The sequence below is a fragment of the Zootoca vivipara genome, chromosome 8 (assembly GCF_963506605.1).
Source record: "Zootoca vivipara chromosome 8, rZooViv1.1, whole genome shotgun sequence".
NCBI classification, from domain to species: domain Eukaryota; kingdom Metazoa; phylum Chordata; class Lepidosauria; order Squamata; family Lacertidae; genus Zootoca; species Zootoca vivipara.
Window position 1 is genome coordinate 30320580 of NC_083283.1, and position 12457 is coordinate 30333036.

The 12457-nt window shown below is 43.6% G+C and overlaps 1 protein-coding gene across 6 annotated transcripts in view; it reads right to left on the bottom strand.

The window, feature by feature from the left end:
- ZFHX4 (zinc finger homeobox 4) overlaps window positions 1-12457 on the bottom strand; it is a 172075-nt gene that overhangs the window by 130118 nt on the left and 29500 nt on the right. For 5 of the 6 annotated variants that reach the window (XM_035125414.2, XM_035125413.2, XM_035125411.2 and 2 more), the window contains exon 3: window positions 11756-12258. In XM_035125414.2, coding sequence (XP_034981305.2) covers window positions 11756-12258 — 503 coding nt within the window. The remainder of the gene's footprint in view (window positions 1-11755; window positions 12259-12457) is intronic. The other variant, XM_035125412.2, reaches the window with a different exon arrangement.

The window sequence follows — 12457 nt, forward strand, 5'->3', positions numbered from 1 at the left end:
ATTCCGTAGAAAGCCATTCAAATAGAGAAATGGAAATCAGTGGATACTGTGGCTTAGTGCATTAGTGGCTGTGTGAGGAACATAGAGTGCAAGGGAGAACTAAGCTAAAATGTTTTAGAGCAGGGGTGGTACCCACAGAAAACATTAATTAGTGGTCACATGCAAGTAAAAAACACCTACTGTGCCTCAAAAGGGTTTGACAATGTGGACCAGGCCAGTTGACAACTGACATACTCTGCACTTTCACCTCTGAAGGCCTGCATCAGGCCAGCTGACAGTCAGCCCAATCCACATTTCCAAAGGCATCCCTCATCAGGGTGGAAAGCTGTCCAGTACCTTATGAGAGCTGTGAAGATGCAGATTGGGCTTGCTGGCTTTCAACCCAGCCTATGATTTCACTTCTGAGCATGCCTGAACCATGCATTTAAAGTTGTCCCCCCTCAGGCGGGAGGCTTCCCATTGCTGGGCAGCCTCCTACATGATAAGGGAGAGCTATGAAGCTGCTGATTGGCTGGGTGTGAGACATCTGATTCATGTCTTTGAAGGTGAAAGCAGATTCAGTTGGTTGTTTGCCATCCCAGTCCACACCTTCAAAGTTCAGGGGCTGGATCCAACTTCCAAACCATAGGTTCTTATCTAGCCTTTAGAACATAGCTCTAAATGTGATATCAAATACATTTTTGCATTTGCAAAAAAAACCCTGTATTTCGATCCAATTTTTTAATCATAATTTGAGAGAAAACTGCAGATTTATTTTTAAAGTACTGAAAATAAGTATTTTTAAAGTGATTGTCATAGTACGGTATGCATCCTCAACATGACAGAAAGGCCTGACTAAAAATATATGATGTTCAAACAGAATTATAAAGTGTGGGTTATTTACAAGTTGTTATTCCCACTAAACTAGAAGCAAAAAGGAACCATTTAAAATTATTACCCCACCATGTGTTCATTAGCACACACATGCATTTATGTAGACATGAAGTATACTTATATTTTAATAGGCTGATACAAAAATGGTTTCTTAACACTTCCCTTATCATTATACATGTTAATATAATAGCATAATTCAAATTACTTGACACACATAAACAGCCATGGGAATTTAATTTCAGATATTTCAACCCTGAAATGACCACAAATGTTAAACCACCATTAAAAAATGAAATATTTTTCAGTGACAACTATGTTTAAGAGCAAGAAAATAATAACTTTTATTTATCTATCCAAACAGCTTTCTTTATCTAAACAAATGACTATAGTAAGATTAAGGAAACCATGTTTTGACTCTCGAATGTACCGAAACATTCCAATTTCTTTTTGCACAATGACTTTTATGCAAATAAGCACAGCACAATCTCACAACCTCTTTTACTATCATACTGGGACAATGACAGTTCAATAATTGGAATGGCACATATCTGGGATATTTGATTTTAAATTGGAAACTTAGGAGAAGACTATTGAAATTTAAATTATGGAACTGTGTTAATTCTACACTGATCAAAGTATCATCATTGCATGCTAAACAAAATATAGCAAACAAATGTAGCTTGTGTTGCAGATGGATTTCTCTCTCCCCCTTCCTTTGTTATTTCATACCTACTCTCCCAAATACAATTTTTAATTTTTAACACTGATGCTTTCATCCATAACAAGAATAATGAGGAAAACACTAGCAATGTTCATTGGGGAAATAGTACTCTTGAAGTTACCTAAATCCCAGTTGTCTCATTCATAAACAAGGAGACACAAGCAATGCATTCAATATCTCTGGCCGAGTTAAAATCCGAATATGCAAACAGCATTAGAGAATCCAGACAGACTACTCTGCTTCACTGATGACAGATGCAGAGCAAGACCAGTATAATTAAGCTTTCTACTTTGGACCAGACTTGAGGTGGTAGATACTTCCCTTCCAAAAGCAGAAGAGTGCTAGCCGCCCAGCTGAAGAGCAGGTGCTATATGGTATTTACATTTCCTGCTGAGGATGCTCGCCAGCAGGCCCAACCAGCTGACCGTGAAAATTCTTGGCCCTAAGTGACCCAAGGACAGGCTATAAATCTATCCTATAAAATATAGTCAATGCTCCATTTGTTCTTCTAGCCTTTCTGAATGCAATGTTATATATTCATGATAATTTAGTTTCACTGGGCTATTTCAAATGCTGCTAGCAGTCATTTGTTGACAAAATAAAGGACCATAGTGAACCTTTTATGAAAATAAACACATCAGAGTCAGGAACACCCAGGGGAATCTTGCTTTAGAATTCTTACGCAAAAAGTTATTCTGCATTTAACTAAAAAAAGTGAACCAAATATATAAAATCAGATTCTAAAATGTCACTGAAAAGGGGTCCAGTTATAAAAAGATGGACTCCGCCAAGCACTGCTGTTATGCTAATAGTGTTCATTGCAATGTGTTTTTTTCCCAGATCTCTACATAAGTCTCAATGGAGAGAGTAAATCTCCAGTACATGGCATATAGATCACTAGATCTCCAGTTTAAAGGTAGCACAGGTAAAGGTAAAGGGACCCCTGACCGTTAAGTCCAGTCGCGGACAACTATGGGGTTGCGGCGCTCATCTCGCTTTACTAGCCGAGGGAGCGGTCATGCAGCCAGCATGACTAAGCTGCTTCTGGCGAACCAGAAAAGCGCACAGAAACGCTGTTTACCTTCCCGCCAGAGCGGTACCTATTTATCTACTTGCACTTGATGTGCTTTCAAACTGCTAGGTGGGCAGGAGTTGGGACTGAACAACAGAAGCTCACCCCATCGGGGATTCGAACTGCCAACCTTCCGATTGGCAATCCCTAGGCACAGTGGTTTATACCACAGTGCCACCCGTGTCCCTAAAGGTAGCATAGGAAATGAATTTAGCACACCCAAACTACCACTTTACATATAAGTTGTACTTGATACAATGTACACAAAAGCAATTTTGAGGATCTTCCTTCAGATACATGTTGTTATTTTGGTCTGTTGCCTGATGTATTTGTGGTACTGTGTACTATGTACACATGTTTTAAAATATACTCAGTGAACACCTTAAGTCACTGCAATTATTTTTGATGCACACATTGCATATTCTTCTGCACCATAGCAAAATTTGTACAGTAAGTTTGAGAATATGAGAATGTTAAGTTTCCCAGTACATTATCCAATAGAGGCATTGACTGAGATGAGTAGGTGAAGAGGATGAAATTTTCATTGATTCCCCCTTCCTGTTTCAGCCACTATGTCTTCCCTCCAAATCTATTCCAGAACAGCACTGGCAGTAGCAGAGGGGTTACATGAGGAAGTGAGAATCAGAGAAAATCACACACACACCCTTTATCTTAGTGGATGCATCTGCTGAATCATGTTATTTAATAAGAAAACTACCGCATTGGATTTTACCCTATATTTCCAAAGGGCATATAGGACCCAAATTCTCTGAGCTGAAGAACTATACTACATTCTGTAACAAAACCACATTATACTCACAAGTCAAAAACACAAATACAGCGTTGTATTGGCACAATGGTGTTCATGGGTAAAGTGGGGGGACTCAACTCACCCCATTTCCCCCATCACAAAGTTCTGTTCCCCCCTTATGGTTTCCCTAAATACGCACTATTTACAAACAAACAAACAAAATGCTGCTCAAAAACTATTAAAAAGCTATACATGACATTTGGCTGAAATTTGAAGTTGCCCACAGGGAATATGTGGACAGTATTCATTCCTGCTTTTGTGCAAGTGGATAATGCCACATGGAAGTCACATAGTTTTGCAGTAGGCTACAAATAAGGTCCTTCACAACTATTTGCATTTTTGTACTGCTTGGTCGAGTAAGTGCAGCTCCTTACATTTGAACTGCCAGGAACTACATTTAGCTTACAAACCACAGTTTGGTCACCTCAGCTATAAACACAAAGTGCATACTTACATATGCATAAGGAACAGTCTTGATTATAGTTTTAAATGCTTGTGTTCTAATCGTATGCAAATGGGAAGCACACATTTTCCAAATACAATTCTGACTGAATTTCTTTTTAAGGATTCAGAGTAAAACAGTCTGCTTAGCCATGAATATAGCTTTGTTTGAGCAACAGACATAAATATATTCTGTTGTGGAATCCATATGGAAAGATCATCAACACTTTTTGCTTTGGGTCTTCTGCCAAAATACCATATCCCACATGTTTTCTACTATAAAACATAAAAGAAAAGGTGTTGCTCTGGTCAAATAAAAAATAATGTTTACTAGCGTACATCTAATGTTAAAGCTGCCCAAATCCTGCCAAAGACATTAAAACACCATCTGTAAAACAGATTTTCATTAAATTGATCAGTTTAAAACTAAGCAGTTAGGCAGATGATGCTTTTGAGCTAACCTTTAACCTTCTTAAACTGGAAATAGGTCATCTAACTTTCCTGTTGTCTGAGAATGAGAGGTGAAGTGATCTATTCAAGTTGAGCTGACAATCATAACATGAATAGTGTATGAATCAATAGTTTGTCAATAAAGCAAAAAGAAAAGTATATTTTATACATTTAACCTCTCCTAACTGCTGCTGCCAGGTGTCCTTAACATTTTAAATGACTATATAAATACTCAATAAAACTTATGCTTGCCATTAAACCACAAATAACTGAAGCAGTCCAACTTTATTATTTGTTCTCATAATTGCAAAAATAATTTTGCTAGCACCCAAATATGTATATCACCCTAAACCTCAATGTATTAATTTGAAGTAAGCCTTACTGATTGCAATGCAAACCTACTTCCAATTAAGTGTTCCTAGGATTGTAAGTTAATTGTTCTCATAAAGCAGCATTGCTTTGTCACATTAGGCAACTAATTACACAAATTGCTTCATGAATTCAGTGGGCAAGGGCTGCGGTTTTAATACATTAGTAGCTTTCACATCTTACAAGAGGGCTTATACACAGACAACCAATTTTAGTACTGCTGTTGTGATGCATGCAACATCTTTTTCCAAAGCACCGAAGTTATTAACATTGCAGCTGTTGCAAGGAGTCCAGACATTTTGCCTCAAGAAGGCATTTATGTGGCATTTTCCTCTTATTAAAGTCACAGTGGATGATATCCAAGCAAGAAATACTCAGAATAAACCCATTAAAATTAATGTACTTCAGTACATTGATTTCAGTGGGTCTACTCAGAGTATGACTAACAGTGATATCATTCAATATTTTGTGAATGAAAAAAATGGGATTCCCACTAAGCTTTTCTGTTGTGGTCATTGCTGCTTTCTGGCCTACAGCATCATGGGTACTGGCTAGAGTTCAACCCAGGGATACTTCATGTGCATTCAAAACATTCTGAGGGAGCGAAAAAGTACACAGCCACCTGGCTATTTCTCCTTTCCTCCATTTTTCTCTTTGTTCACCGAACTGACCCAGTGAGTTGAAGAGAAAACTAGAGCCTACTTTTTACAGCAGCCAGAAAAGGAGAGTGAATGAAGGAATTAATGAAAAAATGGGGCGGGAAACACAAAACACAGCATGCTCTCCCACTGACGTGGTGTAAGAGAGAGGGCTTGCAGAGAGCAGCCCACTCTGCTTACTTCCATCAGATGGGAGAGCAGCAGCAAGTCTGGGAGTTCAAATCAGGAACAGGAAGGGTTAAGACGGGTCCAGGGCTCTGCAGAGTCCTGGTGGCTCAGCTCCAGGTTGGTAGCAGGGAAGCAGGGGAGGAGCTAGCTTCAGCAGGGGCTGGAAAGGAGGGAGGAGAGGGAACGGCACCTCAGGAGCCTGGTTTGGGACCACGGAGGACCCATAGAGCAAGGAGGAGGGGCGTTTGGAGTCTTAAAAGGGGGGTCAGAGCCCACGAGACGCCATTGTGGGCTTCTGCCCCATGCAGAGCAGACATGATTTGAGACATCTCACCACTGTATATAGCATGCACAATAAAACTATGAAAATCCAGAGGATGTGTGGAGTGCTTACTCGGGAGTAGCCAACACCCCATCTGTGACAGCAAGCCCACAATCTTTTGATGGCTACCCCGAGGGAAGAGGGCTGCAAATGTAGCAGCCGGCATGAAGTTGGCAGCATCTAAAGCAGAAGAGAGAGATGCCAAGGGAGGATTGGCATGCGTGAGGGGTGTAGCAGAGAGCAAGCTGCAGCCAGCACCCTGCAACTATGGAACGGCTCAAGCACCAGGTAGGCACCCGGGCACAGGGGAAGCCAGGCTTAGTGAACCGAGCAGCTCTGAACACAGCCAAGCCGGAGTGGAGGCTGGACAAGCAGAGAGGACACTCGGGACGGGCCAGCACTTTGTAGGGCGACCCTCAGCACAAGCTGGCTCTAAGGCTGAGAGGCATGGTGGCGTGGAAGTGCAGGAGGCTGAGAGGCGAGTCCGGGCAGAGGGGACAGACGGAGGGGAAAGGCAGCGGCCACAAGCTCCCATACAGTCCCTGGAAGGCAGCTACAGCTCAGCACAGACCCCTCCAGCCAGATGTGATGCAGAGGGACAAAGCCCGCGCGCGGGTACTTTCAAACGCTGACGCGGGAAAACAGAGGGAAGAGAAAGGCGGGAGATGCCTTTACAATGCACCCAGCCACTGGGTGGAACACTGCCCCCAGAGGAAGGAATGGCGAGAGCAGGCAGGCACAGACACAAGCCTGGATGCCAGATCAGGAGGGGAGGGGCCAGGCAGAGCACCAACAACTGAGCCCTCCTGTAACACCCCACAGCACGACAAAGAGATGGAAGTAAGTCTGCAGCTGCCAAGAGGCCAGACCCAGGAGACAGTCGGGCTTCTCTGCAGGGGCAGCAGCAATGATTTCCTATCGGTGGACTTTGCTAGGCAGAATCAGATTCCCCTTTTCCCAAGGAAGCTTCCCATGAGCGTCTCGGCCATAGACGGCAGGGAATTGCAGGAGGGTGAGGTCACGCAACAGACCCCCTCTCGGAAGATGACAGTGAACAAGCACGCAGAAGTGCTAGCTTTGGACTTAATGGACAATGACCCTGTGGGCAGCCAGCGCCGGGGAGATCTCACCTTTGGAGATGCAGACGGCAAGGAGCACTGCAGGAAAGAAGGAGAATCCTCAGGATCGCACCACATCAGCTCCCCAGGCGGATGGAACGACGCCGAGGCAGGGATGCAGGAAGAGAAACTGAGCCAACTCACCAAAGAGGACACTTTTACCCAGAACATACGGAGGGACTTGAGGGAGGGAGAAGGGGCAGGGGAAGGGCTTGCAGAGAAAGAGGGGTTACTCTTTAGCAATGATGCCCGGTATATGCCCCAGGACTCCCTCAGAGGGAAGATTCTCAGGCAATATCATGACAACCCCACGGAGGGGCATGCAGTACATGTCTTCACGAGGCTCACACCCAGTAAGGCCAGTCTTGGGCGAAACCCCAGAGCCTTCCCAGAGCAGGGGGAGGGGGAGATTGGGGGACCACCTATTGAGGCATGGGGTGAGAGGAGGGAGACAGTACACCAACAACTGGATGGAGACGTGGCAAGGAGCAATGAGGCTTACAAGGAGGGGGCAGACCATCACGGGGGACTGGAGAAGGTCTTCCACGGAGGGGACAGGGTCTGGCTGTGGTCAGAAGGCCTTCCCATGGGGGGAAGGGGGAAGAAGCTGGCACCCAGAAGGCTGGGGCCCTTCAAGGTTCTGACACAGATCAACCCTGTCACCTTCAGGGGGGAAGTACCTACAGCGAGAAAGGTCCATCCCGTGGGTCACAGGTCTTTGCTCTCACACTTTAGGGAAAGCCCAAGGTTCAGAGGACGTGACACACATCCAACACAAGACGCTGACAGGAGGGAGGGGGAGGAAATCACACAAAAGACACTAGACAGAAGGGTGGAGGGAGAAGGCAGCCAAGAGGTTCCAGAAAGAAAGGAAGAGGAGGAGGTCTACAGTGCCACAGCGAGCCCGGGCTCCCGGTGGGGGGAGGGGGGGTTAAAATGTCTGATGGCCAGGCAGGGCACTCCTGCTTCCCAAAACGCGGAGGCAACCACGCACACCATGCAAGGGGAGGACCGCACACTGGAACTGCACGCTCCTTTCTCCCACAGACCCAAACCACCACACGTCAGTAGCACAGGGAACACAGAGGGGGAGGGCGATCCCAGGTGGGGAGCAGGGGAGACGCAGACCCAAGGAGCCCTCCGGGAATCGGAAGCAATTTTCCAGAGGGAGGAGGAGGATGACAACGGAAGGAACTACACGGACCAGCCACCCAGCACCGACTGGGAACAGGATTTTACACACACTACAGAGGAGGAAGACCTGTCAGGCTTCCAGCCCTCTTTACAGACATCAGACCAGGCAAACCAGGCCTCAGAAAGGGGGGGGAGCCTGGAGGGGGGGTGGATGTAAGAGAGAGGGCTTGCAGAGAGCAGCCCACTCTGCTTACTTCCATCAGATGGGAGAGCAGCAGCAAGTCTGGGAGTTCAAATCAGGAACAGGAAGGGTTAAGACGGGTCCAGGGCTCTGCAGAGTCCTGGTGGCTCAGCTCCAGGTTGGTAGCAGGGAAGCAGGGGAGGAGCTAGCTTCAGCAGGGGCTGGAAAGGAGGGAGGAGAGGGAACGGCACCTCAGGAGCCTGGTTTGGGACCACGGAGGACCCATAGAGCAAGGAGGAGGGGCGTTTGGAGTCTTAAAAGGGGGGTCAGAGCCCACGAGACGCCATTGTGGGCTTCTGCCCCATGCAGAGCAGACATGATTTGAGACATCTCACCACTGTATATAGCATGCACAATAAAACTATGAAAATCCAGAGGATGTGTGGAGTGCTTACTCGGGAGTAGCCAACACCCCATCTGTGACACGTGGAATATTTAATGGAATTAGCAAAGCTTTGTAATTGTGATTTGGCAACTCTAGAAATGACTGACTGGTGTCTACGATACCACATTTCCTAAGCCGAGCCTATGCCATTTGTTATACTTGTCATTTATTTTCTTTGAACCTCAGAGGGTGAACATTTCCCTCCTCCTTACCAGTTAAGTGTAAGCCAAGCTCCTTTCAACAAAGGGGAATAGCCTCTTCCTCCAAACCTACTCCAGGCATTGCTCTCACACCATTTAATGGACTATTCTCCTAGTGTGGATTCCTATTTAGCCAAAACAGCACCATCCGTGGACAAGAGGGAAGTATTTGCAGTCTTGGGGGAATCCCAAGATTTGCAAAAGTACAAAATAACTTTGAGGGGTGAAATGCCCAACTGGGGGCAGGGGCGGGACAGGGACTGCCGATCCCAATGAAGGCTGGCCATGTTCAGTTGGCACAGAATGCTGGCTGACATTTGGAGATAAATCAGAAAATGGGGAGGAAGGAAAGGAGATAAAACAGTGAAATGGGGCATAGCTAGCTGACTGGAACTCCAACAGGTACAAATCATATTGAAACTTTTTTGCAGGCCCAGCTTGTTCTATTTTCTCTGTCTTCTCCAGAGTACTGGTATTGTAATTAGATCTCATGAGAGGATTGCATAGCAGGAAGATAACCATATTGTGGGATTCTATAGTTTCCTAAAGCTACAAAATGGTCTACTTAGAATTGCTGCAAGAGCATGTGCTTTACAGAGATCACTGTTTTCCTGGGCTTCTAAACAGGATAAAGTAAATGGAAACACCTTACTCAACTATTTAAATACTATCTGTGCCGTTGATATACAAATGATAGATACATACAAGGGTAGGGGGGGGTCTGCACTTTACAGAAGGAGAAAAACATTTGCATGGAAAATAAGCTGTACTCTACACTACTGCTTTACATAATTCTGCCTGCCCCCCAACCCAGCTCCAATACTAAAAGTGAGATATGCTGGAGGAAAACAGCTTAAAGCAACAGCAGACATAGCATATTACACCAGGAGTTTGTTTTGGAGATTTTTAAAGGCCAGAGGTCTATAAAGCTCTGTTTTGGTGGGCAAGTTTGATCAATTCGTGTTCCATACAGTGATTTTTTTTTTCCTGTGCAAAATTCAAATTTAGACTTTTATTCTACCTTAAAGTGGTAGTAGATAACACTTTCAGCAATCTGCTAGCAAGGAGATGAATTTAATCGTGGATGAATCAGGTCAAGCTTGTTAAGGTCAGCTTAGGCTAATGTGCTAATGTCTGAAAGTGAAACGCTGAAAGCCAAGTATGGTCAGAAAAGTCTCCTATAAAGTGGGGAGTGCAGCTTGCTCTGTATCTGGTTCACAACCACCAGCACAATTTCCTCACCTTGAAAGGTTTTTCCTCAGCTTCTTTGCTCCGGGTTGTTGTCAACCAACTCCTACTTACAGCAGACCCAGTGAAATCAATGGGCATGACTACCTAGGTATATTGATTTCAATAGGTCTAGTCTGATTAGCAGTTAATTGTATACAACCCTGTGCCTTTAAATACTAATCCATTCCTTTTAGGTACTAAGGAAGATATGTGAATGCATTTGAGTTTGGTTATCAGTGTCCTGTATGAACAGACTTTCATTTGGTATCCAAACACAGAAGTAGATAGATACCTCTACATTCTAAAGTAGATATGGATTTGAATCTGTAGTATTTACATCCCCTTCATTTGCTGTCTGCAGGATACAAATGGAGTATATTATTTTCCGCTACATGTCTGCCATCTGTTTCAACAAAGCGGTTTATACACAACCAACTATAGAACATTCATTAGCTTAATAATTATTTGCCCATAAAACTGCTGATTCATTTACTTATTTATTTATATGTATGCAAATTTTATAACAGCATTTTTGAAAAATCATACTTATTATTCATAATTAAGTTAAAGGCAAGCTCTAGTGTATGTATGTTGCACTTACCACGTGGATTTTCTCACTATATTTAAAATACACTGACAAATGGTAACATCCTTGGGGGGGGGGGACTCAAACAAAATAGTGCTTGATATCTGAAAGCCATAAATAAATGTACAACACTTTATACCTAAACCAAGCCCAACAGGACAATCCAGCAAACAAACAAAAAAACCAAAATCCAGTAATTGGGGCGCTTGAAAAAAGTCATGGCATGATCGGTAATAAATGATATGTGCCACTCCCACACATAGTATAGTTTTTCCCCAGGCCAGAAAAAAGTGTATTTGCCATTACACTAATATTTATGTGCACCACACCCTTTCATTTTCGTAAAAAAATGATTATTGACTAATCAAAAGCAAAGGTAGGCAAAGGGATAGCAAGAGTTTGCTTCTGAATACTCATAGTAATATTGTGGTACAAGTATGTGGCACATTTTGGGTTGGGATCATTTAAACATCCTCAATGCTAGGAGCCATTTCCTTTCCTATACAAGATATGCAAGTATCACATAAAATACACAAAAAAATTCATCGTTAACAGCTAGCTAACAAAGGCTATTATATAATTTAGAATAAAAACTCATTTAGCCATTTGCAACACAAGAAATATAAATTTAAGTTTAAGACGTTAGGCTGCATCCAATGCCCATTAACTTGAGACGAAACTCCATCTAACTCAATGGGACTTGCACCTGAGTAAACATACATATAGGACTGTGCTGACAGTGATATATATATATAAAGGTTCAAATAAAGGGAAAGCTAAATGAGCTATAAGATATATAACACTTTCCAGGTGCAGCGCTTCTAGCTCAGAAGTCTGATTTTTGTTGCTTTATTAAGAGTATGTTCAATAAGCCTCTAATTTGCACATCACTCAAAAACACCGTTCTGTTAACATTTCAAGAGTTAAGGGACGCTTCCTATTTTAAGCCAACTTAAATTGCTGGTGGGTGCTTACCTTGTAAAGTTTCAGGGCTGCCTCGTGTCTGTGATTGGTGGTATGTAAGCGCAATTTATCCACGCTGTTGGTGTAGTAGTCACAGGCATTACATTTTAGGTGAACTGGGTTGCCAATGGCAATGCACTTCAGCCTCCACTCGTTAGTTTTGCCTCCTTCTTTAATGTGAGCCACCAGTTGATATTTTTGCATGTGTTTGTCAGTCTTGCAGTGAAGCTGGAAGTTTGCTTTGAGCTGCGTGTTGTAGTTACAGAGCTTGCATTGGTAGATGTCTCCAATTACAGCCCTCCACTCCTCTTCAGGGAGAGAACGTTCATTGCTCACATGCACACTTAGGGCCTCCAGGCTGTCAGAGGTGAATTTGTTGCAAACAGCACACTGGAATAGCTTCAGCGCTGGGTCACTGATATAAGGTGACAGCTCTCCTGCAGTAAGGAGGGACAGGTCATCACCCATTAGCTGACCACTGGCAAGCCGGATTTCAGGTGGCAGCTCATTATTTACTACAGGGGAAAAAATTAAAAGGGAAAGTAGAGACCAGAAAGTATAGAGCACATATTACACACATACACACACACAAAGGAATCTATAAAATAAAGCCTTGACAAGGGGCTTGCTTTCTCTAGAGCTTACACTATAAAAAGCTGTAATAGGATTGAATCAGGATCAATTACAATCATCCCTTTCAACTTCTAAATTCCC